The sequence below is a fragment of the Anser brachyrhynchus genome, assembly GCF_964034855.1.
Source record: "Anser brachyrhynchus genome assembly, chromosome: 5".
NCBI lineage: Eukaryota > Metazoa > Chordata > Aves > Anseriformes > Anatidae > Anser > Anser brachyrhynchus.
Genome location: NC_137699.1, coordinates 32,727,740 through 32,754,121, shown reverse-complemented (window position 1 = coordinate 32,754,121; position 26,382 = coordinate 32,727,740). Strand labels below are relative to the sequence as shown.

Sequence of the window (26,382 nt, the reverse complement as noted above, 5' to 3'; positions counted from 1 at the left end):
GAAGGATATTACTTTCACATTATGGATTATTATTTTTTAAATAATGCTGTAGTGATTAACTCTGGTGTTAAAATTAGAATACAGATTCTCTCGTGTACTTACACAGAGATCTGAAAGCTAAAATTTGCAGAATGCTCTTACTGCTGGTTTTTTATGACAGAAAACTCTAATCCAGTTTCAGAGGAACTTATTGTTCCAATATAAAGGAGACTGAAAACTGTTTATTTCCTTTTCAGATTTTTACCAGATACTGTGTCTGGTCTGTTGATAGTTCTGGTGTATTTTCATTTCCATTTGTAAAAAAGATACACTTGTACATGGGATAATAATATTGTTCTTTCTAAAGTGGTTACCTCCAGTCATTCTCAAGCCAGATCATTCCCAAATTAAGATACACCCTGAAGTGACCCTCATAAAGGCTCTCTAGCACTGAGGCCCTGTGTTCTCCAGATACTTGCCCTGGCCTTCCAGCTTTCAGGGACCCGCACGGCCCCTTCTTCCCATCAGCCTTTACTTGGAAACCTGTCAGCACAAGAGCTCTGCCGGGCAGCCTGACACACAGAGCTTTCCCATACACGCAGCACACACTGCCCTTTGCATCCAGCCAACCCCCTGGTTCACCTGAGATGGAGGGAGGAAGAGAGGCCCCCTGCCATCACCTCTTCAGCTGTGCCCAGACAAAATCCTTTTACATTGCGCTTTTCTTCACTTACACGTACTACTAATCACTACCGTTTGTGAGGTTCTAAATCTTTATCTGCTAAACTTTAAATTAACTATATTCTTATGCCCATTTTAATGTGTGTGGAATTGAGGCACTTGGAGAGGAGGAGCCTTGACTTGAGGCCACATCCCAAGCCTGTGGCAGACATGGCAAAAGATTTTCCTTTCTTTTATCTTTCAGTTGCTGTCTCAAATGCTCTAATTGTAAGTTCATAACATCCTATCTCTCAAGCTCATGGCTTTTTGCTCTCACTGCTGCTTGTCACTTGTGTCCCTTCATTTCTTCAGTCTCTACCCACCCTTGCCTCTTTGCTCTGTACAATGCCATGTGTACGTACACATGGTTGTTTGTGGAGGTGAATCAGTTCTCTGCTTGCATGACTCCGGGCTGCACATAGATTTAGTCGGAGCCTGCACAACCCTCTGGGGTGGAGGCCTCTCCTCTCCTTTCCTTTACAGACAAAGGCCAAACTCAGCATGCAGTTAATTTTTTTAAGCATGCAGTAAGTAATTCAGTTGCATGCTATGCCTGAGAACATTATCAGCTGAAACAATTCTTAATCAAAAGCAACAACAGTCCAACACCCAACAGGGAATTTTTAAAAAAACACCTATAAAAACCTTTACCTCTTCTATATTTTATTCATACTTGAAGCCTACCATATCAATGTTTTCTTGTTGAACAAAGGAGGGAAAAAGGAGTGAACAGACTATGTTCTCCTCAAGATCACACACCAGGTCAGCTGTTGGGAAGAAAGTCTTGGAGTTCTGGTATTTTTCTTCCTGTTATTCCTGCTCTACCCTACCGTAGACAAAGGCTCAAATATTATGGGGTGCCCTGTGCTGATGGGACAGGCAGATCAGAAAAGAGAGAAATGATACCTTATTCTTTTACAAGCTAACAGAATGACACTACCATCTAGTGGACTACAGGGATAATTTCAAACGTGTCTACAGTGTAGGCACCTGAAAATTGAAAACACTTGAACCACCTGAAAACATTCACTGCAAATGGGAAGACTCCTTTCTCTCCTACAGTACTAAGAATGGTGCAGAGCCTAACTCCTACCAACGCACTGCAAACAGAAATTGCAATAGAAATTAGCATGCTTTCAGGGGATGTACGTCGGAAGGGACTGTTTCTCCTCACCTGTGGATGAAATGATTCTCTTCCAGATATTTACAGCCACAGGCAATATCCCTAGCTATGTTCAGCAGGTCCTGCATTGTTAGCGTGGATGGTTGATTCTGGAAAAGAGCAAACAAAATGGTAAGGGAAGAATAGTAGACGAGAAGAATGTAGTAGAGGCAGGGGATACTCAGAAGCAAAGGGAAAGGGAGAGATACACATACATGGTGGGGGAAAGGTTAGATGAGTCAGGAACAGAGAGGAACACAAGTGAATTAAAATGAAGAGTTAGAAAATAAGTGAACTTTTATTTATATCAAAAATTTTCTGAAGATTTCAGTTCTCCAGAGCACAGTGCTTGAGTAAAAGCTTGTGAGAGATTTATGGTCTGGCCTGAATAGCCTAGTAAAGGGCATGGGAGAGAACTGTTCCCTAGTGGTGCTGGGCTTTATGAAATCAAAAGATAAACTGGCTTAAAAAGAGAAATGGGAGGGAACAAACAAACAACACTTTTAAAGAGTTAATAAATTAGCAAATGAACTCAGAGAGAAGGAGAGTAAAGATGCACGAATGCACATCTCTACACCAGCACTCAGCATTCATCAACTTATCTGTTCTTGTGGGAGGGCAGAGAATAAATACCCTCAGGGGCAGTATGCAGAAAATGGAGAAAATGGATGCTTTATCACCAGACTCTGGGACTGGTACTAGCCCTTCACAATCTACAGTTCCTTAACTAACAACAATAAAGAAATCTCTCTCCGGGAGCCCTGCTTATTTTCATACAGTCATTTATTTCCCTGCAGGGAAATTTCCTTGGTGTTTCTCCAAGAACTTCTGTATTGCTCTTGGGAAGGGTGGGGAAAAAATATTACATTGCTCATCAAAAGCCTGAGAGATACCAAATAAATTGTTCTTTTCAAACTGCTTTTGTTCCTGTATGCTGTTATCTCTGTAATTTCTCATGCTTGAACCACATAACATACACTACAGCCATTGAGCACTGTTTTTATTGGCTAGGCAAGTCATTGTACAAACCTCTTGGATATCTGCCAGGAAGAATTATTATAGTTATAAAGCAGGAATTTCTGCTGAGGAAATGGGGAGGAAATGAAGGAGGAGATACAGTACCACAGACTTCGAGACCTTATCTCTGCTCTGGGATCCCTCTGTCAGAAGACTGATGGACATGCATTTTCTTTGCAGCCATGGAAACTGGCAGTGAAATACATTAATGATGGGGCTAGTTCTGTTTTCAGAAAAGGTGTACAACAGGGTCATTTGTTGGTGTACTGAGGGGAATTCAACTATTATATTTGCTATCTACTAACATAACAGCTAACATATTGGCAGGTTTGTTTTCACATGATATTTAAGAAATAACTGTTCTTCATAGTACAGCTATGCTTTATATACAAAGAAGATTATTTATTATTCTCTGTTTCCCCCAAACTTTATCTATTCATAGAAACTGTACCACTTTCACTATAAATGGCAGAATTAAAGATACACAAACTCCTCTGCGTGGGTGCTGTTTTACCACTGTAAGTGCGCCTAATTAGTATATTTACTGCTGTATGAGGAAGGGATTAAGCTAGATCTTTTAACAACATATTAATACTGGCATAGGAGTATATACACATGAAGCTATACATTGTTGTAACTATTTGGGGTGTATGTGTGTGCAGAGGAGAAGCTGTGTAACTGTGATGTGGGAGTACAAGAGGCACCAGTCACTCTCCTTCACCTCATAAATAAATACATACATACATAAGAAAGAGAGAGAATCGTGTCTAGCTTTTACTTTTAAGTCCCCACTCAAGCAGAGATAGGCACTCATTTCATTGTCCAGAAACACACTGTTAAAAAGCAAGAACACATATCTGGAATTGGCTATTGATCATTCATTCCAAATACCCACTATACTTGGTTGATATCAATAATGTTAGAAATCAGAGATAATTTTTTTTTTAAACACGAAGATTTGACTTGATAATTTCATTTGCATTGATTTAAATCCCTGTCACAGTGCTAAACGTAGGCACAGCTTTTTAGGGAGTATAAATTTGTATATATCTATACGATGCTGATGTACACCTGCAGAGGACCTAATGCTGCAAATTCCCATTACTGGGTATCAGTGTTATGACTTCAGCTCCTCACACACTATCACAGTACAGAGAAAATAAGGCAGACAGTGAGGAAAGAAAGTTCGTTTGTTTGTACTCCAGTTGACAGAAAACTCTGGAATAGCAGGACAGGACTTTCCTCTTTCTTCCTTAGTTACTTGTAGACTAGAGTTCTGGCACTGCTTTCATTTTCTCTCACTGCCTTGCTTGCTCAATTCAAGCAAATGGATGTGTGTCCAGAGGTTTGTAGGAGCTGGGACACAGAAATAGCCCTGCTGGGCTTCAGTGTCTTTATATAATTCATAAAGATAAGTAAAACCAGCCTTACTAAAAACAACCACAAGCCTAGCAGGGAAATTATCTTACCACCCTGGGTCGGTTCTGCCGAAGAAAACTCTTCATATCTCCTCCAGCCATAAGCTCAAGCAGAATGAAGCGAGGCAGCGTCTGTAGGCTAACACCAATGCACTGCACAATATTTTGGTGATTGAACTTGCTGAAAGACAAGATCACAGCAACAGGAAGAGAGAGACAACATTAGTACGTGGCCAACATCCATCACATTCACTCTGCCTTGAGCTTTGATGACCTGACTGAAGCAAGTTACCAAACAAATTCTAACTTTAGATGCCTCATGCCTCTCAGATGCCAAATGCCTCTCTAGTTATGATGAAACCAAGATTGGGGTTCTGCCTGGCTTTTCCTATGAAAAACATTCAATAGAAAGTACAAAAAGCTGAAAGTAAAGGAGAGATCTCTGTTTGTGAAGACAACTTAAGAGGTGCACTGACTGGAGGATGGGGGTTAGGTGAAGGGGAATGGAAAGCAAAACTCTTCAACTATCCAAATATTATTGGCATGTGTGAAACAATACCCTGTCAAGTGGGGGATTTATTTCAGTATTGGTTATTTTAAATACACGACTGTCCAGTTTGGTGGACTCAGTTCAGTATCTGCAAAAGAGAGGCTCAGCTAATACCTACTGCAGCAGCTACTCAGGGAATGGCTTTCTGCCTCTTACAAAAGAAAGCTGAGATAGTCAAGAAGCTCAGCAAGACTCAGTCATTAGAAAGCAGGATCTTCCTTTGGACTGTCATCACCCAGAAAATACAGGAACTAAGAATGAAAAGAGTTAGGGAAGAGAAAGGGTCACGTACTACTACACGAATCAAAGCATTTTATAATTGACTGAAACTGTGCTTTAAAAAACATCAGTTTTACCTCCTGTTCATCTGCCACTCAAACTTCTTTCAGACTTTAGGAAGTGGCACTATGCAATGAGATTTGTTCTTGAATCATGCTTTAGCAGCAGAAAAAGAACATTCAGGTATAAGTTGGGCCATGTAATGAGAAGAAGAGGAACTTCATCTTGCCCAAATTTAAAATGGATAAATTCTGATTATTTGCAATCACCCTTGACTATAATTTTTTTTTTTAATTTTGTTTTAAGCTCGTGGATTTGAGTTAATGAAGTAAATTCCAAGACTGGAATACCTGAAGCATATAGGTAGTGGGAATTTAAGCCCTAGCATCCGAGTATAAAAGGCTACCTCCCTGGCACAGGGTCTGTGTTGTACTATCTCTCGTGGTCTTCTGAGTCACTGCAGGGGTGGCTCTAATCTTCAGCTTTCCTGTTGCACAGTCAGCTTTCCACTTCACCATTGATAATTTGTTTAGCAAAACCAAGGTTTGGTACATGATTTATACTTAGTAAAAGGGCAATTGGATTCTTTGAAAAGGAAAACATTTCAAACACAGAACATGTTTGTACAAAAATGTTGTGCCTTTCTACTCCTCTGAGCATGACCAGCAGAACCAACCAGGAGAAATTTTTGCTGAGATGTTCAACAAAAGAAACACAGATACCTTGTTCAAGATGAACACAAGTAGCTGAAACCAGTAACTCATACACTACTAAAATGTCATCTGGTGAAAAACAAGACTGGATTTTCTGTTTTCCAGACCTAAGCAACTGGACTAATAATTCTCATTACCCGCATTACTCCTCTTCCCCCGTCCACCACCAGTCTAAGAACCTTAAACTATACCTGATAATCAGTGCTTCCATCAGAAAATCCATCTCATCTTGCTCAGAGCAGACTTCTGGAAGTGTCTGTTGAGAGGTAAAGAAAGTGAAGACCATCCCACCAAAGAATTGAGAACATTTGGGGGAGCACAAGAAAGAAAGAAAGAAAAAAAAAAAAAAGAAACATCACGTGACATGAACACAAAAGACTTCAGAAAGATGAGGAAGGCCTCATCTTTTCAGTGCCCAGTTTATTGAACTGCATTTGTCAGTTAAAGGAACAGGAAACGGGTGAGCTACTTGGAAGCTTTTTTGTGTGTGTGCATGTAAACCATGTGTAACTACGTTTGGAGCAAAATAACTTCAGGAAAACATTGACAAAAATGTTAATAAACACTTTAAAGCCACAGGTGTGAATTTATTCTCCTTTTGCTATGTGTCCACACTGCAGCGCATGCTTCCATGTCTTACGACACATACAGCCACCTGATTTATATAATTGTGTCACATGCGCCAACAGCTTTGTCTCCTGCCAGCGGATTTAGACATCATCTGCCACTGATAAACGTGAAATGAGAGCGCAGGCATCAGGAGCTGCAGTGCCTGCTACTGTGCCCACTGTAGCATTATAGGGTGATTTGGCCACAGCAGCGTGTAGTTCCTGTTGCCAAACTGCACTCAGAAAGCGGGGCAGTGTTTGCTGCTCAGCAAGGAGACCCCGTGCTTGTCATTGGCAGTTTGGGCTACAGAAGACATGGTTGCATTTTGCTATATAAAACAAGTGATTGCTTCACATAGGACAGTGCTATTAAATAAATTGGTGGAAATTGGTCTATTAAATAAATTGGTGGAATACCCACAAACAATGTGTGTAGTATTATTGCAAATATATATTTTTTATTAATTGATAGCCCGCACCTGCTTCTTCTGTAAAGTCAGATTAGGGCTGATGCTCTCTATTTTGATGCAAAATGAGCACAGCCACATCTTGGGCCCCATGGGTACTCTCAGTTACCAGCAGGAGAGAAGAGCAGCCTTTGGTGATCTTCAGGGCATCCTTTACAGGGAACTGGGTGAACAAGTAGGCAGACAGCCCCTTACAAGTGGCCATCACTGCTGAGATTTGCAAAATTGGTGACATCCTCACGGGCTTATCACAGCTGAACAACACACTGATCTCCTTCTGTTGGACACCGTGCTGCGGTACTTCCTCCAGTACAGACAGTGAAACTGGATTGGGCAGTTAAAACTACTTGTGAGTGTTTGTTCTTGGTTTTCATACATGTAATGCATGATCCATTTTCTTTTCTCTTCTCTTTTCCTTTTTTTTTTTTTTTAAGAGGTTTTTGAAAGACAGAGTGAATAACAATAGGACATCTTTCTATTAATGAAAGCTACATTTTGGGTTGAACCCACAGAAGTAGATTTAGACCTCTGAGTCACAAGCTTATAAAAGAACAAAAGGAGGCTATAAGCATCCTTTACTTCTGGGCTGAGTAACTGGCAAATCCTGAGGCAACAGCTGTAATTTCACAGAAAACTAGCCTGTTATCTCTTGCCATTAATGACATGGAAAATTAGGATGATATCACAATATATATTCACAGCAGCATATTTAATACTATGCAACACTAAGAAACTGCCTGCAAGCTTCATCTGTGGTAGGCAGACACTACTCTCAGTATAAAAGAAATGTAACAGTGAAATAATACAAATTTTGTAATACAGTAATGTCAAATGAAAAACTTATGAGAAAACACTTAAAAACTGAAATGCAGAAGTAATAATATACAAGCATTACTCTAAATATTTATTGTTCCTGTCAGACATATGGTTCATACTAACACTTACCAGGTTTTCTTTATGTGCAGGATTTAAAAATCCCTTTCCAGCTGACAATGCTGTTTGTTGTTAGATTTTTTCCCCTAAGTTTTTTTTCCTTTTTTTTTTTTTTCTTTTTTTCTTTTTTCTGTCCCCTAGGTATTTGGATCAGTAAATCACTGTGGCAGAAAAGCACAGGACAGCAGCTCTATTGTCCTAGTGGAACCGTCAAGGGCTCTCAGCAACCACCTCAAAAGGAATTAAATTTCTGGGGGCAGACCAGATTCTCTGCTGGGGTGAACTCAAGGTTCTGTGTTGATTTAAGGGGAGGTATATTTATTTATGATGATTGATGATTTATTTTATTTTAACTAACAGTATAAAGCAGTCTAACCTCCCATCTGAGGGCACTGCTTCTCTCTCTCCAGAGCACAGAATCATAAAGTTTGGAAAAGCCCTCCAAGATCATCTGGTCCAACCATCCCACTACCACCAATGTCACCCACTAAACCATGTCCCTAAGCACCACGTCCAACCTTTACTTAAAATCCCCAGGGACAGTGACTCCACCACCTCCCTGGTCAACCGGGTCCAACACCTAACAGCAACAGTGGTGGAGGCTACAAAAGAGATTGCCCTTTTTAGGTTCTTATCCTAGTTAGATCACAACTCATGGGCATTTGGCATGCAGTGAACAAGATAGATGCTTTACTTTCAACCTGCTGCTGGTGCCATTCAGCTAAAAAATCAAAGTTTATAACTCTAGATGTAGCAATGTGTGGAAACATGCATCATATACACACGTTTGCCGTTATACAAGTAATGAGCATGAATCTCCAACTGGAATGGCATTAAGATAATATGGCTCTTACTGGTAATTATTGTTGTATACAAAATTTGTGGGTACTGACCTTGATAGCCACTTGAAGAGGATTGGGATCTCCTGCAATGCCTACCACTGTTCCCTCATAAACCTCACCAAATGCACCATGTCCTAGTGCCCTGGGAGAAAAAGAGAGAGAACAGATATTACTGTGTCCCTGTACCAAGCATTGGCTGAGCCCTTCTTTTTGTCCAGTCCAATAATAGGTATAGAACCTGCTGTAAGAGATGGAATCAATAACCATTTTCATCTCAAAGCCTCTAAAAATAACTTCTCACTATCTTCTGGTTCTGTCACTAAACCAGGGAGGTTGGACCCTCAATGGTTCTGAACAGGTCCCTTCCGACCCAAAACATTCTATGGAATAAAGCAGTCCTCAATCCTAGGGCCCTGACACAAGGTGTGGCAATAGCAAGGCAAGAAAGAACTGGAAAACAACACATAACGGAAGCTGCAGGCTGATCTCTTCAGGAGATGGAGTAAGACAACATATAAGAATGATCAAGATTTTCCTTTGCTTATAGCTTTAATCGAGATGACCTGCACTGTATGGAATAGAAGAGCAATCCAGTGTGTATTTCCTTGTGACAGGAAACGCAGAAAAAGAAATACTGCTATAGATTTGGAAGGGAGCTACTGCCAGGTGTGAGGTGTAATCCAGGACATCACACAAGAACAGAGAGGTGAAATACCCTCTGCTCTGTATGGGAGCGTTGAACAGAAAACTCACGAACTTATACCTGCGCTTAAGAGCTTTATGGAATCAAAATATTTTAAAGAACATAGAAAGCGTCACACATCACATTTTTCCTTGCCTGGACTAGGTGCTTCCCAGGAGGCCCTCAGTTTCTTGTTCTGGGTGCTTGACAGTGAATAAAACAAGTGTGTGAGCTCTACCTCTGCCTTTGGTTCAGGGTGCCTTTCTTCTGTGCCAAAGAGCAGCCCCTGCAGCAAGCCTTACCGAAGCAGAGAGATGTTCTTCCGTGGGATCTCCTTCAGCTCACTCAGAGTAGCAGCCTTCCCTGCGAAGCAGTAGTTAGGGTTGTAATCTGTCATGATGGCTGATGTGCGGATTTTGCTCAGTTTATACTCCGGGCTCTGCAGTCGTGCCCTGGCTCCTTCCAGCTGCTGTTTCTTAAGGTGATAAACTGAGGGTGGGGAGGTAAATATAAATACACAAACAAGATAAGCACCTGGAGAGAAAATACAATACTAGCCACACAGAACAGAAAGAAGAACCCAAGTCAGTAACTACAAATGCTCAAGAAGTATCTTTAGCTTGCCAGCATCGCTCTCTTCACATCCTGTAGCGGTTTAATACTGAATATACAAACAGTCCCTGCAGAGTCCTAATCATGGAGAAACTTAGGTTTCCTCTGCTTCTCTGTACATTGGCTGAGGAAAGGCTGCTCCACAAGACACCTTGCTGTTATTGAGTCCCAAAAGCCATACCGCTCCCCTGAATGAGTTATATATTTAATTATAGACTGTGACTTCAGTCTATATAGCAATGGCTGCTAAGGAAGTGTCTGCAAAGAGGGCTTTCCAAGCTTTCCTCTGCAGCAAATACCAGGACAGAGCAGTCATTGCCCTTTGGGATTATGCTTGTGCTTAACTGCGGGGTAGTAATATTTCCTATCGTTTCTTTCTCTCCATCCCTCTGATCAACCTGGGAGACCAAAACACTCTGGCTCCAAATATTAGAAGTAGCAGCATGTGGTTGGGTGGTCCCCTTTTGTCTAATTTAGTTGGGTACAGCCAAATCAAATGGTGATAAGAAATAAGTTTTTCTTACTGATAGAGAGGCTGCCACAAGTGAGGATCATTCCAAGCACTACAATCACAGCCACCACAGCTAGGAGGAGTGGGAGAGGCAGGTGTCCCTCTGGGATGTGAGTCTGTGGCACTGGAAAAAGAAAAATAAAGGTGGATTAATCAGGAAACAACCCAAGCTGCAGGAAAGAATCCCTGTCAAGTTTCCTTCTATTTCAGAAAACAATACAGAGATCACGGCCAGACCATCTTATAAAAATTACACAAAGTCAGCCCTGGAGTTTGAAAAAATATCTAAATCATTTTTAAAACATTGTTAAGACAGAAATCTAACTGATAAAACACAGGTTTCTTTTTTCCATTCCTCAGGTTTTTTTATTAATGGATGACATCACTGCTAACAAATTGAAACTCTCCACAGTCTTGATACTTTGGAGTTCTGAGAGACTGTGTCAGAAAAACATAATGAATACCAGGCATCAGCCGAACAGGCACAGTGAGAAACTTCTGTGGAAGGAAGTAATTTGTGGCTTAAATACCTCAGCATTAGGTGGTATATTATACAAGAAAGGTATTTATGCTTAAATATCTGATACACTGTGCCCATTCAAGAAATTTCCACTGTGTTTCTTTACAAATATTTCACTTTCCACCTAATCCAAACCAGAATTTTGTATATCATGATAGACATGCAGCTCAGCATATAAAGAAACGACATCAGGAATTTTCAGTATTGAGTATCTGAATAAAAAAAAAAAAAGCCAAGAGGAGAGATGACACAATGAATACAAGCATTATCCAATTAGGGAAAAAAAAAAGTCCTACGTCTTACCAGTGCAGGTGACATTGTCGTTGGCTAGCACAGCCCCTATCTCACATTGACAGACTGGCAGGTTGGTGTCAGGGTCCCTCTTACAGTTGTCTGAGTGGCAGTGGCTACAGTTAAGATAGATCTGAACCTCCACCTCACCATGACTCTCCATGGCTGAATGAAGAATCAGAAAGGACAGACAGTTTTATCTTAGCTTTTCCCATCTTTTTACAGTAGGAAAAAAAAAAAAAAAAGGAAAGGAAAGAAAAAAAGGACTAGGCACATACAACTCCTCTCCCTCTTTCCAGGACAGCAGATACTGTGGACACATGTCAAAAAACTGATGGGATCCGGGGTGGGGAAGAAGGAATTGTGTTCCTCAAGCAGATAGATCCGGAAGTGAATTGACCTGAAATGTCTGGGACTGAGGATGTGCAGTTAAACTGGATGACTGGTGTCTCCCCTGGCTTAGGAGATTGAGAGGGAAAAGGTCCCAGAGCATTACAGACAAATTTAAAACAATAACCACAGCTGAGGAACTGGCCTGCAGAGTGAAATATGCCTGCATGAAATGCATAAAAGGAAAAGGCAGGAGGAGAGGGAGCAGGAAAGAGGAAATAGAGAAGGGAAGGAAAAGGAGGAAGAAAAGAACTAAGAGGAAGAAGTAAAAGTGCATTGTACCTGCCAGGGGATGCAAGAAGATCTCTCCAATGGGGTTCACAAAAGAGATGCCATCCTGCCCACCAGCCAGCATATCATCGTTGTCAGAGGCATGCCCCCCTGGAGAAAGAAGAGTATGGTTAGCTGATCAATGCTGCAAAAATGTGATGCCTTTGAAGTGTCACATTTGTTCCTGCTTCTAAACACCTGCAGTCACTCTGCAGCCTTTCAGTGATATTAGTATGTTTAACATCTAATGAATGAGTGGATAACACTCATTCATCCCAACAAGTACCAAGACAAGTGAAATTTCTCAGTTCAGCAAGGTTAATATGTATTTGCTTGAAACAGAAAAAATAAATGGAGCATTTTCCCTGGGCAACTTAAGGACAAATGAAGGGATTATTCAGCACATCTTCCAAATACTAAGTCCTGTAGAAATACTTCTGTAACCTTGACTTCCACAGTTAACTATAGATGGAGTGAGGTGGAGGTTTGTACAATTCAGGTTGAAGTGTCTGTGAATTATCTTCTGCAGTAGCATACCTCTGCAATGAGAGCTCTAGCCTCTAGCTGCAGGTGCTCTGAATTGTACAAAAATAGACAGTATGACTATTTCTTCATCAGACCTACCTCTGTAGCCTCCACCTCCTCCACCAGAAGTACAAGCTCCTCCTCCCCCACCAAAACCACCAGAGGTGGCCCACTGGAGTTTGGCTAGTGCTTGGGGACAAGCTTGCCCCCCTTCTCCACCTTCCAGAAGGGACTTTCCAGCTTGAGGAAGCAGAGTCACATCTTGCCAGCCACCACCTCCACCTTTACAATCAGAGAGTGAGACATGAAAAACAAGAGCAGGTGAGGGAAGCACAAACAAATAAACGTTAATTAATGTGTTAAGAAGTGCCTGCTTTCAAGTTAACTATTTCTTAAAGGGTAAGAGAATACACAGACAAGCTCCTTGTTGTCATAGATAATAACAAAGTAGAAATCTAGTGCATGACCTGGGGTACCTGCTGCAAAACCAATGCTTTAGCGTCAATTTCTAGTGGCACTGGGGAAATAAGGAGCCCACCAGATTCCTTTGGGATAACTGATTAGGGCTTTCAGCCATGCTGAGTTCCCTAGGGAAATTAAAACTAAACTGGATTTCCTCATCTCATTCTAGTGGTCCCTCTATATAAGGACATTACACAGCAAGAGACGGAGAACCACCGGATTATTTTTTTTTATTTTATTTTTTTGTCTCTTAGGAATGGATTCTAGGCACATTTGTTACAAGATTATAAATAAGCTTCCATTTCTAGGATAATTCCAGAAACATTCTTGTTGTTAGGTTTTCAGGGGAGTAACAGGGAAAAAAGTATTCTCTTCTAAGGCCCTTGTTACAGCATGGAGGAGTGCGCTCCACCCCCAATACATCATTTTCACTCTGTGAGTCTTTACAGAGGAGAGAGGAGCCCTTCTATGGAATAGTCTCTACTGGAGTACTCATCACCTGTCCTGTGCATTCTCTTTTATCTAGTGACACACCATATAAAAAGACATCCTTTAGGGTCTACCAGCATAATTCTAACTACTGCTACCACAGAATTCCTCACTTCTTGCCTACAGGACAGCTTGTGAATTCAGCCATCAGATTCAGAACTTGTGTGGTTTTAGCATCTCACCTGCTGCCCCAGTCCTCCCACTGACTCCAGGTACTGCAGTGCTGTTCTCAAATTGCTCCAGTGGTACATCATCCAGGGAGTTGTCCTGAGCCTTCAGGTAAGCTTTTTCCTCCTCCTCCTGCTGCGATGAGCAAAGGTTCGAAAATCCCATCCTTCTGCTGGAAAACCCCCCATCAAACATCAGAAAAACTTCACGTCCCTTGGATATGTGAACTTACACAAACTCATCAAAAAGCATGAAAGCAACCCAAAGAAGAGTGGCCCAATGCCAGGGCAATACTACTGATTGTTTCCTGACTGCATTATAAAAATGCTTTACACGGTGTTTCTGTGTACAAAAGTAACTGTTCAATTGAATACCAGTGGGGTTTTTTTTGTTGTTTGTTTGTTTGTTTGTTTTTGTAGGAGTGCTGCCAGTATTAAAACAGGACCCTGGTGTGATTCCCAGACCTGAGGTGTCAAGAACTGAAGAACCAGTTCAGCTTGCTTAGTGACAGTGACAAGTATGATCGAGGATATGAAAAGAGATAAAGAATTTCAATTAAAAAGACAAAAAGACAGGGAGAGACATAGTAAGAGGTGGAGGAGACAGGGGGAAGAGAAAAAGACATTCCTTTTCCAGCACTTTCTTTTAAGAACTGAGTATCATATGTCATGACAGATAGTGAAAGGTAGCTGCACTGCTGGACATTGCTCAGATTGGATGGAAAGAGGGAATACTTACTCTAAAGACATAGGTTGCCCCTCCTCCACCACCCCCTCCTCCAGCCCAGTCCTTCAGGTCCTTTCTTTTTTTATAATCTTCTTCAATGAGAGATGACTCCCCTAAGCAGATCTTCTGGGTTTGAGGATTGGCCTGAAAGGAAACAAGAGACACACTCGTATATCAGCAAGGCCCAGTTCTTGAGATTTATCTATCTCAGTATAGTAATACTGTTTGTGATGCTTGTCAAACACATATAAATCAGTATATATATTATCTATATGGAGGATGAGCTCTTCTACAAGGAAAAGAGCTGAGGGATGGAACTGTTACATCTGACTTGCAAACTTATGCCACGCATGCAATTAAAAATAGAAATGCTACAGTTAAAAAGAAAGCATTACAGCAATTAACTCACTATTGATATCACAATTTTTTTTTTCATTTTTAGAATATCGTACATCCAAAACCATTAAAATGTATTTGAATTATGGATTAATTCTCAGACCTTCCTTACTGCTATATTTGTTATCTATTTCTCAAGCTCACAAATGCATAAAGCAGAGGTGATAGGCACATAGTTAACAGTGAACCAATTACACATCTTGGAACAGGTACCTGGAGTCCCAGCTTCTTATTCCTGCTAAGTACTAGATGACACTGAAAAGGTTAAAAAAGTGAAGAACCTTTGGCCATCTTAGATTTTTTTGTGTGTGTGTACACTGAGTTACACGAGTTTCAATGACTGTAAATCTGCCCAACGTCAGTCAGATGATGAATTCTGAATGATTTCAGAAACTACTGTTAGCTTAGTGCACGTGAAATCCCCATGTCTGTGGATCACGTCACATATCTAGGCCAGAAGTGTGGTGCCAGTTCTGTTGCCTGTGTCCTCTCATTCAAAGAAGAGGACTAAGGATGGCAGCATAGCTGAGGACCAGGGAAAAGCAACTGGGGCAAATCTGAGGATAGAGTGAAAGTTTGTAGCTGCAGAACTTCTTCACAGAAAGGAGCAAACACATCAGTTACTAACATACACACTCAGCAGGATTTCCAAAGCCAGAAACAAAGTTGGGCCAAGGGGGAAAACTTTCCAATAGCATCTTCCAAAAGGAGGTTGTACTGGGATATATCTTGCCATTTTGGGAACAATTCACGAAATATAAGGTAATAAAGGAATCTTTGAAGACTGTGACTTAAACCTAGATAGTCCACTATCTAGGTTTATCAGGGAACTGCAGATATACAAATGCATGTTTTAGATGTAATTCTTGTACTATCTAAGGTGAAGAAATATTGATTTTAGAATCAGTTGTAGTATCTGGGAAAGACATCATGTGCTCTGGGCAAGTTTAATGGGAACTTTGAATGCCTCCAAGAACAACATACACATCCCAAAACTTCATAGTCTATCTGTGAGGAAATGAGAAAACTGTCTGCATAGTAGTCTATCTGTGGGGAAAAGAGTTCCTGGGCATGGGCTGGCAGATCACATTTCTGGAAAGAGGTAATAACAAAGAATTCATGCTGAAGAGGTAACTTTTGAGCCTAACTGATAAAAAGGACTTTTAGATCACCGAATCTGGTGTTAGCGGACACATGTATAACCATTTGTGTCATCAATTTCTGTTCATCATGAGTAGTTTTCTTTTGCCATTACATACATCTAATTCAGGGGCCACTGTAGATAGTGGAAAGATTCCCACTGGTTTTGATAGACTTTGGATTTAGATATTTGTCTCTAAGCTTAGACAGTACCTAAGAAAGTGCAGCCAGAATGTTGTTTAGGGCTTGTAGTTGCTTCCATAAATAACAGAAAATTATCTGAAATCCTGGCAGACAGAAAGAAATCCAGGCTGCAGAAAAATAAGAGAGGGAGCACACAACTCTTGCCTAGTAGCTCCCCTCTTAAAATAAGCAGAAGAAAACCGATGAAGAATTTAAATACCAGGAGCTTAAAGAAAAGTTCCTGTGGGCTTTGTATTTATTTGTGCATTTTGGAGTCGTTTTTCTTTTCAGAGTTCTTTACATTTGTTTTGAGATTCTTTCTAACTTGGTTTATTGGTTCTTCCCAGTCCTGACTGGATTTCATTGCTGGATCCTGGGATTTCTGTCTTTCATCACCAGTTCAGCCAAACCCCAAGCCACCCACTGAATCTCATCTGCAAAGTCTCTGCCCACATGTGCTTGTGCAGCCCTCACCCCAGGACAGGCATCTTCCCCCTGCTGCCCCACTAAGATGTACAACAGCTCATCTTTTTCCAGCTGGAAGGTGGCTGAGATGAAGACCCCGTGGGACCTCTTATTGTGGTTTTTGGCTCCCTTCCCTCCAGCTGCTCCATAGGCAGAAATCCTGAAAGAAATGGGTGTAGTTAAAGAGACAAATCTTACACTTCTCATCCCCCAAAGCATCTCCATCTGTGAGCTCTCCCCAGCCTGCACTCCCAAACAGGCATTGCTCCAGAGCAGGCTCCCCCTGCAGCATCTCATGGCCATCCTTTTTTTTGATACTCACACAGCCGAGGCTGCTCAAGAGGATTGATCAAGTCTAAGCCAGAGCACTGGAGACAGATTTCAGAAGCAAACAGCACGAGCTGGCATGGCCAAATCAAAAATACCAAGGCTTTGGGACTGAAATGATGGTAACACTTCTATTTTTTTTTGATTGCATGCCCACAGTCACCCCTGTTCTTATCTCCCTTAAGTCACTGTTTCAACAGTAGCTCAGACACAGATCCTTTCAGCTAGCTATTTCTTTTCTATGTTGCTGTTCTCTTCACCCACTCAATAAAGATGGTCCCCCACTTATGCTTGCTGAAACTCCACAGCCAGAAAGTAGATAAATGGCTACCTCTTCAGCACGGATACATACCTGTATCGGTTTGTGGCTGGCACTCTCCACACTTGCACTCCTCGAAGCCTGCCCTCTTTCTCCACTGTCACCGACACATTGCTGTTCTTATAGGCATTGTCACACTGAGCTTGAGTTGGCCCATGTGGACCACTAGCACCACATGTTGTGAACCACCAGAGAACAACAGACGTGTCCCCTGTAACCAGAACAGCCAGAGTTAGGGCAGGTATGAGCTTCCCAGTATTTCTCAGGCATGTGCAATAACTCACAGAACTCTGTAACTAAAGGCCAAGTGCCATCCAAATGAGCAACTGTTCCTGTTGATATATTTCCTTTGTGATTCTTTGATAACAAATTTCACATCATTGTTATTCACAAAGGACATTAATGATTTTTACATAAAAACTAGATGATTGTGAGAAAGATCATGTTGCAGCACTATTGGCTACGTACATGGCTTTAAAACTGAATGGGTCAATTTGATCACATGCTTGTGATGGTAATTATACGCAAAGAGATACTTAAATTTACATTTGTAATGCTGAGGACTTGAAAGACGGTACATGCTAAAGATATATTTAACTGTTCAATTTTAATGCAGTTCCCTCATAATACAATTCACTATAATACTGTCCTTAATTATATGATCACAGAATGCTTTTACCACATTATCCTAGCTTTTTTCTAGTCACAGCACGAATAGCGCTCTGTTTATGGTCACTGCTTTTTTTCTCTCACCTTATTTCCTGCAAAATATTTAATAAATCATGGACTGCAGATAAATGCATCACTGTGGGGTTGGGAGGGGATTCTGAGGGGGTTTATCCAAGTGCCTCACAGACATTACCAAATTTTTCTTTTCAACACCCATATGAAACAAGGATGTATTATGCAATTTTCCAGGTGAGAACTGAAGTATATACACAGAAATAAAAGTCGAAAACATCTGCCATTGCAACTAGTGACCATTGATGAAAGGTAGTAAAAGTTTTTAAAACTGTATGATATGCTGCACACACAAGGGTCAGAATCAAGTGCCCCAGGATTTACCAGCACAGAACTGTTTAAAAACTGAATGATTAAAAGAGCAGTAAAAATCACAAGCCTTTTAAAAACAAAAGTCTAATCTTATTTAAAGGAAAAGGCAAGCAAAACTATCCTCAACAGATGTCACCCTGCCAACACACAGATGGATCAGTGGGGTAAGAATGTTAGCTACACTAAAGAAATCTCTGCCATGTAAGCTAACTAAGAAACTGACAGCAATATAGATTGTCACATCTCAGGTGAACACAGCTATTTGTTGGCAGCAAAACAACCTCAAAACACAGGAATCTTACGTCTCATTGAAGGTTCTGGGGTGGAATATGCTTTCCTGAATACTTACTGGTTGTGTTCCAAGCTTAATATGTCCTGTCTTGTCACCTCCTCTTGCTTCTTCTCTATGCTTGGCTCCTCAGGCAACCCCAGCCTCCTCTCCTCAGGCCCTCCTTCAGACAACTCTAGTCACCCATGCAGCTGTTACCTGTCCTTCAGAGTGGCACTCAACTGCTATCAGTAAACTGGTCCCTAGTATCCCTTGTCCTCCTTGCTTTTCATCCAGTTTCTCTCCTCAGTGGATTTCCATATGTATTTCACCTATTTCCCTCCCTGGATCTTCATCTTTACACCTGTATTATCCCACCCATTAGGTTCAGCTTCATTACTCACTAAGTCCCAGTAGACCTCTGTCTATCCCCACCTTCCTGAACTGGCCTACACCCTTCTCTCCTGGCCTGGCTTTTGTGTGTTTTGAATTTGAGTCATGTAGCTTCTGCTTCTTCTTAAAGCTTTTTTACCTAAAGATTCTGGTTTTCCTTAAAAACATTCTGTTCTTTAAGGACTGCTGAGTTGCACTTCAGGAAAGCGCTGTCCTGGAGCAAGCAGAGACTACCTGACATGGTCTCTACAACTTTGGGAAGGATTATACTTCATTGCTCTGTTGCTATAGGTCAGGCAGACCACACTCAGGCAGATCACATACAGGAGATGCAAAGGGACCCACCTCTTACAGCCAAGAGACAGTTTTTCAGTACAGAATCATCTACCTGGGAGGGAAGGCTCTTCCAGGGGGTTCAGAAGATGCTCATCAGGGATACTAATCTCCCGTGGGTACTGTCGCTTCCCACTGAAATGATTTGTTTGTCTTCCTGTAATAGTTTGTAGAATGGATGAGAGAGACAGAAGGATGGTAGGAAAGAGAGAGAGAAAATTTAAAGACCACATGAACAAATGAAGTGCAACCATTTGGTTAAAATAAGTAAATAATACCTTTGACAGAAAACACCCAGCATTTTTCTCCATTCTTTTGGGCCTGTATCTTGTCTTAGCTACTTCTATCTGTGCTGAAAGCAGCGGGACTTAACATGAACACAAACTCCCCGTGTTATCCTATGGAGGCTTACCTGCAAAATAAGCTTCTTGGCCAGCAAACTGCACTGTCTGCGATTACAAGAGACTTTGGGAAAACATGGTGTGGGAGAACAGATAACACGTACTGATGCTGTGCTGGTCAAAGGAGCAAATGACAATTGTGGACAGCCAAATGAGTGCAGGTGTAAAGGACAGTGATATCAAAAAAAAAGTCATTTTCAGTTCTTAACAGTGTCATAGTAGGTAAACCAGCCTAATGGGTCACTCTTCTCTAACCAAACAACTTTGAAACTCCCAACCTTGCATATAGAATAAAATACTAAATAAAATGACGTCTCACTAAAAGACATAGTTAAGAAACAGCAGTATATCAGTGACAGGAGCCATAAATCTTTGGATGAACCTTTTTGAAAAACACAGAGCAAAATGTAGCTTTTATGAGCAGTGAAACAGACCTTCAAAAATCAGCTCTATCTCAGAGAGGAGGGACTTCAAAGTAGCTGCTGAACCAAAGCATCTGAATGCGTTGAGAACATCATGTATAACCAAATAGAATAGGAAAAAGTAATAACCGAACACTTGCTTTATACTCTGCAGGCATCTTGTTTCCAAAGTTAAATTACCCATTTTTAGGCAGATCTATTTTGTGATTAGAAAATCGCGATAAGAAAAAGGAGAGACTTCATTCAATTTTATGAGGCCTCAGTTAATTTAATATTGAATATTTTTCATTAGTTGAAAAACATTACAAATATTTCAATTTGTTCCAGTTGTGAGAATCTAACAGCTGTTTGATGCTCTATTCAAAAGAGACTCAGTTCCAGCTGGACAATTATCTCTGCTGCAAAGACACTACTCTAAATAGCAATAATTAACACCCTTGTTAGCTGTGTCAGAAAGGCCAAATAACTAATTGAAGCATGGTGACCTTGCTGTGTTTGTACTCCTGAGAATATTTCCCCCAGGTCTGACTGAATGCACATTGATGGATGGAAGTAAAAGGGAGCTTTGTACTGACACACTCTGTTCATACTGAGATAGAGAACTTCAATGGATGGAGTTGTCAAGCAAGTGAAAAATGAAATTAACCCAAAACAAATGATCTGGATCAAAGGCAAGAAGGAAAACCAAATGAAAAAGACAATGCATAGCCAGAAAAGATGCTTGGTCTCCCAAGGCCTGAACTGAATTATGAATCCCATAGGTCAAAACAGTTTTAGTTAGAGACATACAAGAAGTCTGGTTATGTTTGCCAGAGTGATGGAATGTAAATCAGTCCCCGAAATACAGACCCGGTCTGTGTCTGCATGGATTTTTTTTGCAGCATCCCAACTGAGTATCCTAAGGCAATGCTTTTTTTCCAAACAAACAATCTTTCCTCCTTTTCCAAACAGTCTCAAATCCTCACATGCTGGAAGAAAGCTTCTGTCTCCTCTGTTTTCAGTACACAAGCTGCTTGACAGGCTGAGCATCAGCCTGTCCACAAGAGCTGTTAACTCTTACGAGCATGATCCTTTATGCGCTGCCAGACATGAATTTGTAAGGTGGCATTTTCTACAAATATGGTGTAGGCCTAGAATACAGAAGCTGGTGCTCTAGTCTGTTTTAGCTTCTATTTGCTCCTCTAACAGCCAAATTATTGACCATAGGCGAACAGAAAAGAACAAGAATTCTTTATGTTAAGGTGTGCTTATATCAGAAAAATAGGAAGAACACACAACTCCATTACTCCAGTACTTATGCTGTTGACTCACAAACCACAGAGGGACAGAAGAAGTGTAAAGGAGAAGGGGAATCTTCTGCAGGCACAGAGCTAAAGCAAGTAGTTCTTCTCTGTCTCTGGGATTGTAATGAGAAAAAAAAAGATAAAAAAACAAAAAACAAAGATGGAGTGGTTTCGGGGCAGGAATTAATCAGAGGTGCCTTGCAGTATCCTCAAATTGTGCATGATCTCTTCAGAGATCCCACCTTACAGATGCAGGTGGAGTAATCCTGGAAGTCTCTCCAGCTCGTCCTGGAGTGGAAAAGAGAATGAGGTAGCTCAACCAGCCTCCCCGTTCCCCAGCCTTTTGGCTGATCCAACTGTATTTCTAGTCAACACCTTACTGAATCAGTCAAATGAGGTAGTGCTGAGTACCTTGAACCACCCACCTCCATTCACCTCAAGCAATGAGACAGGCAGGCCAAAAAGGACAGGTTTGCTGGGTTGGGGATTCCAAAGTAAAAATCTAGAGGTATGCCATACAAAGCTCTCTTTGGACAGTCCTGTCATGTAAAAAACAGCCTTCTTTGAAAGAGTAAATGATGTGCAGAATGAAATGTAACCCCTAGGCCAAGGCAATAGAGTGCACTTTGACAGACCACAGACCTGTGATCTTAATTGGAACAATACCATGCTCAGGGCACTAAAATGTAACAGTAAAAGCAGTGACCACATAAGCACTGGGGAGGACAGCAATCATGCAGATGCATTCTATTCACTATGCCAGCCCACATTTTCATGTTTAGACTGTCTTCTTTAGAACCCCATATTTAGCCCTGGCTAATTAAAAAGATAAAATATCTTTCTGCCTGTTCCCTAAAAGTTCTCACAACATATCAGATTCATGTCACCCGGTCTGTCACACTGTCTTACGCAGGGTGATTTTATTAATCAGAAGATGGTTTCATTTTGCCTTTCTCACAGGGAAAGCATCTGTCCCCACCGAGTGCCTGCCATCCAAAAAATGAGATGTTTGGTTTTTTGTCCTTACTGGTATTTCTTGAGCTGCCCTCACTACTGTGTGCTTTTTTCCCTCCTAAGTGTTACCAATAATTTCCTCTTGGTGTTGAGGGATATAGAAGACCTCACCTTCTTTCCTGGCTTGCATGCATACAAGCAAGGCTTTCAAGGTCTGCACTAGGTCTTGAAGAACAATTGAACTACAGGATTGAAATAGATGAAGAAATTAATATTTACATGCTAGCAAACGGCATATTCTTCCTTCCTGCCATATGTCCTTCCTGTTGCCCTCATGCAAAGAATTCACTGCTTGGATCTTAATTGGCTCCATCTCTGACATCTGAAACCTCTCCTTGCTAGGGAGAAATAATTTCATTACTTAAAGCACAGCAGAGCTGCTGGGCTTCTCCACAACCTAACTGAATTAAAGTCATGAGAAGACAAATGCGAGGGAGTTGCTTTTAGAGGCGAGAAAACATCGATTTGCAAAGAGGATTCAAGGAACAATGGCAAATACAAGGCTTCCGAGAAACATTTCCTTCATGATGTCTGTCTTCTGCATGAGTCACATAACTCTGGGTCACACCTTCAGATAGGGTAAGTGGCTGCTACTCCTGGACATTGGTGTGATTTATAGCATTTGAAATTGAGGAGTAACTGGGGTGTGGGGGTGGGGGTGTTGTCTAATGGACAAGCTCTGATAAAACTATCGCAGTAGCATTTATGTCCCACCTCTTTGTCAAATATTACGTCCCTATGCCAGAGACAGCAAAATCTCTGCAGGTACACTGCTGCCTATATTTGCTCTTAGGAGAGCAGTAAACTACAGCATCTGGATGCATGGCAGCTGGCGCAAGAGCATCTGGAATCACTCTATTCAGTTTCCTCAAAAGATTTCCACAGATTTCAAAACAAAGTGTTAGTGTGGAGGTCCCAAAGTGTTTGGGAGCCAGGGGTGTTAAGTAGCTGGAGTGGACAGATGACTTTAGCCTAAAGGAGCATCTCTTTCGCTTAATTTCAAATGAAAATGTGCATGCTCAGCATTTTATACAAGTGTGTCCTCAGTCCCCACAGAACAAAGGGACAGAGTAGATGACACCAAATCGGATGAAGGTGGGAGGTTAAAGGGGCTTTTGATAATGAAGAACTTTTAACACATGTCAGTTTTAACATAAGCCTTCCCACATGGTACATTAGGCTACAGCCAGTCTCTTCAGGGATATGTTGCTACCCTCGCTGCTGACATAATGGATGTGGTGACATGTGAAGGGTAGCACAGGACATTTTGTCTGCAACAGAAGTCACAATTTAAGTGTTTCATATTCTTTTGTTATTTTACTAAAGAGCATATGGGTCTGTTATCCATGGACAAAAAGAGGGCAGTTTCTAGTATTTCCAGGTGGTTCAAGTATCCAACCTCGCTCCACTTGTCTGCTAAGAAAATTCAGCTCTTTTGCTAACATGCTTTGGAGATGAGCACTGGCTCCATCTTCAGTGGAATACATTGTGATCAGTCACATTAGCAGTAATGAAACAAAGGAAAGCATCTATTACATATATCTGGCAGTAACTTTTGATGCACCTCCTTGCAGGGTAAAATAAACTTGTTGCAACAACCTGAACTTTACTGTCAGAGAGACACTTTATTCCTCCATTTTCCTCCTTTTGTCTCCTAAAATATAGTGGCTTTCCCATTTGTTTTCAACAAATTAACTTGTGCTATCAATTGTCAGGGTGTGTGGGTCATAGAGGACTGCTGAAGAACAAGGTGATGTAATTCTTCCACTTAAGGCTCAGGCATAAGTCAAGTGTTTATTGCCAAGACACACAGGCAGGTCTCTACTATGTGATATAGGATATCCCAGATTAGAGAAAAGAAAGAACACTAGGGGATGAACACACTGTAAAATCGCCTCTACTTTCAATCTTCAGTAGATCTGATATAAGATGTCATTCTACTGTAAACACTAACGCAAATGAACCATGTGCACTCTGTGGGGGAAACAGAACAAATGTCTCCTGGATCAGTGGCATGCTGATTACACTACCCAAATTCTATAAGGGATTCTGTAACGTGTGACTTACCGTCATTGAAGCAGTCCAGTCCAAATGTAATATTGTCAATAGCTATGTCAGCTTGGGAATTCCAGCCCCAGGTTGCCAGGAGTTGCAGCTTAAACCTTTCCAGTAAGACAGAAGTTTTAGAGAAGACAAAAGAGTTTTTTTTTAATATATATATATATATATACACACACACACATATATATAATGTTCCCTTATCAACCAATCGTGATAATCACAGTTTAGAGTGTTTCCTTCAGACAAGACCCATTGAGCAGCCAAAAGGCTTGCTAGAAATCTTATCCACATACCAACAGTTAGTAAGGACCAACCAACATTCATATAATGCCACACTTCATGTGGAACAAATATGAGAACCCTACTTCTGCTGTCTGCACATACATGTAGAAACACAAGCTACCGTCCCTCACAAATATTTATAAATGTACAACCATTCTTATTCAACCATGGTAACGGAATTTGGCACATGCAAAAGGAAATGGAAAAAAAAATCTCCTTCTTACTGTCCCCAAACAGACTGTCAAAATAAAAACTGAACAGAACAACAATATCCAAATAGATAGAGATCTTGAACAATGATAGAGGCTTGAACAATGTAACTCAGCATAATGACAAGGTGACAAATTTATTTCAGCTGAAGGTCAAGCCATTATAAATTTCAGCCATAACTCACTGAAGTGTTTGCATTCTGGGCTAGGTCACTTTTCCCACCATGACCAGGTGTTAGCTACTTATCTAGGAGGTCTGTCAAGCCCCATGTGCATTGCCACATTCTGAATTCAGAAGGAGGAAAGAAAATGGGCTGAAGGACCTCCTCCTAGCAGGTAGGACTAAATTGTTTTTCATTAAACTTCAGAAATAAACAGGTGTCTGATGTCCAGTCTGTTTACAGCTTATTAAAAGCATATGGAGCAGACCTCTACTGCTGTCACTGCCGAAGCTCAATCGTGATTTATGAGAGATCAAGCGTTGACCTGCCTAACACTTTAATCTTGCAGCCTAGGTACACCCTTGTTCCAAATTAGTGGCAATAGAGCATGCATGCATATTCCACCCACCAGCCAAATGTTGGTCCATGTCGCAGAATCACAGAACGGTTGAGGTTGGCATCTACCTGTGGAGGCCATCTGGTCTAACCGCCCTGCTCAAGCAGGGCCACCTGGAGCTGGTTGCCCAGGACCATGCCCAGATGAATTCCGAAGATCTCCAAAGAGGAAGGCTCCACAGCCTCTCTGGGAAACCTGTGCCAGTGCTCAGTCACATGCACATCCCACATATTAACATCCACAGTTAATATGATGTTGCACAGTTGAATCAAAATCTTTAGGGATCAGCTGTTTTTATCCTAACTCAAGAATAGCCCCTTGTGCTTAAATGAAAGCATTAATACCTACAGAATCTGAACCCTCTGGGAATAAGTGTTGGTGCAGCAGATGCAAATCAAGTGTCCCTTGGATGACTACTCCCTTAGGTACAGGGTTAGCAGAGAAATTTACCACTGGATCACCTTCCTACATAAGCCCTTCTCTTTATTAGCAGGTTTAGCAATATTTCTGCATTTTCAGACCTTGCACAGTCCCAGAACATTTGATGGAAGTGAAAGTCACAGCACCTTGAGCCCAGGATTAGGGCACTTCTAGGATCCATAGTTATAGATATAGCACCACAGCCTACTCGTTACTTAAGACACCCATATCAGCATCGCTTTGGTCAGCTCAAGCTAGTGCATCTGGTCCACAGACTTGGAACAAGAGAGGGGCACTGTGCCTAGGGAATGACCCTCATCCCCCGGTGCATAAAAACAGACATCTCATAAGTTCTGGGCTCTTTATGCATCCCCTTCCTTGTAACTTCAGAAAAAGGGGAGGAATTTGCCTTTTGAACTCTGTGCTGCATTAGCCAGAGGGGTTTCCAGTGTTCCTTTTCACTGAATTCATTTTGCTGCTCTAACATATTACCCTTTCCAGCTATCTGCTGTCTAGTCTTC

The 26,382-nt window shown here is 41.3% G+C and overlaps 1 protein-coding gene across 1 annotated transcript in view; it reads right to left on the bottom strand.

Annotated features, from left to right (window-relative positions):
* The window catches only part of LTK (leukocyte receptor tyrosine kinase), a 110,813-nt gene that overhangs the window by 11,117 nt on the left and 73,314 nt on the right, over positions 1-26,382 (bottom strand). Inside the window, 16 exon segments of the mRNA XM_080593432.1 lie at positions 1,874-1,971; positions 4,348-4,477; positions 6,030-6,094; positions 8,740-8,830; positions 9,673-9,859; positions 10,507-10,617; positions 11,317-11,469; positions 11,977-12,075; positions 12,589-12,771; positions 13,623-13,728; positions 13,730-13,780; positions 14,347-14,478; positions 16,528-16,678; positions 17,198-17,375; positions 19,267-19,368; positions 24,399-24,493. Coding sequence (XP_080449558.1) covers positions 1,874-1,971; positions 4,348-4,477; positions 6,030-6,094; positions 8,740-8,830; positions 9,673-9,859; positions 10,507-10,617; positions 11,317-11,469; positions 11,977-12,075; positions 12,589-12,771; positions 13,623-13,728; positions 13,730-13,780; positions 14,347-14,478; positions 16,528-16,678; positions 17,198-17,375; positions 19,267-19,368; positions 24,399-24,493 — 1,932 coding nt within the window.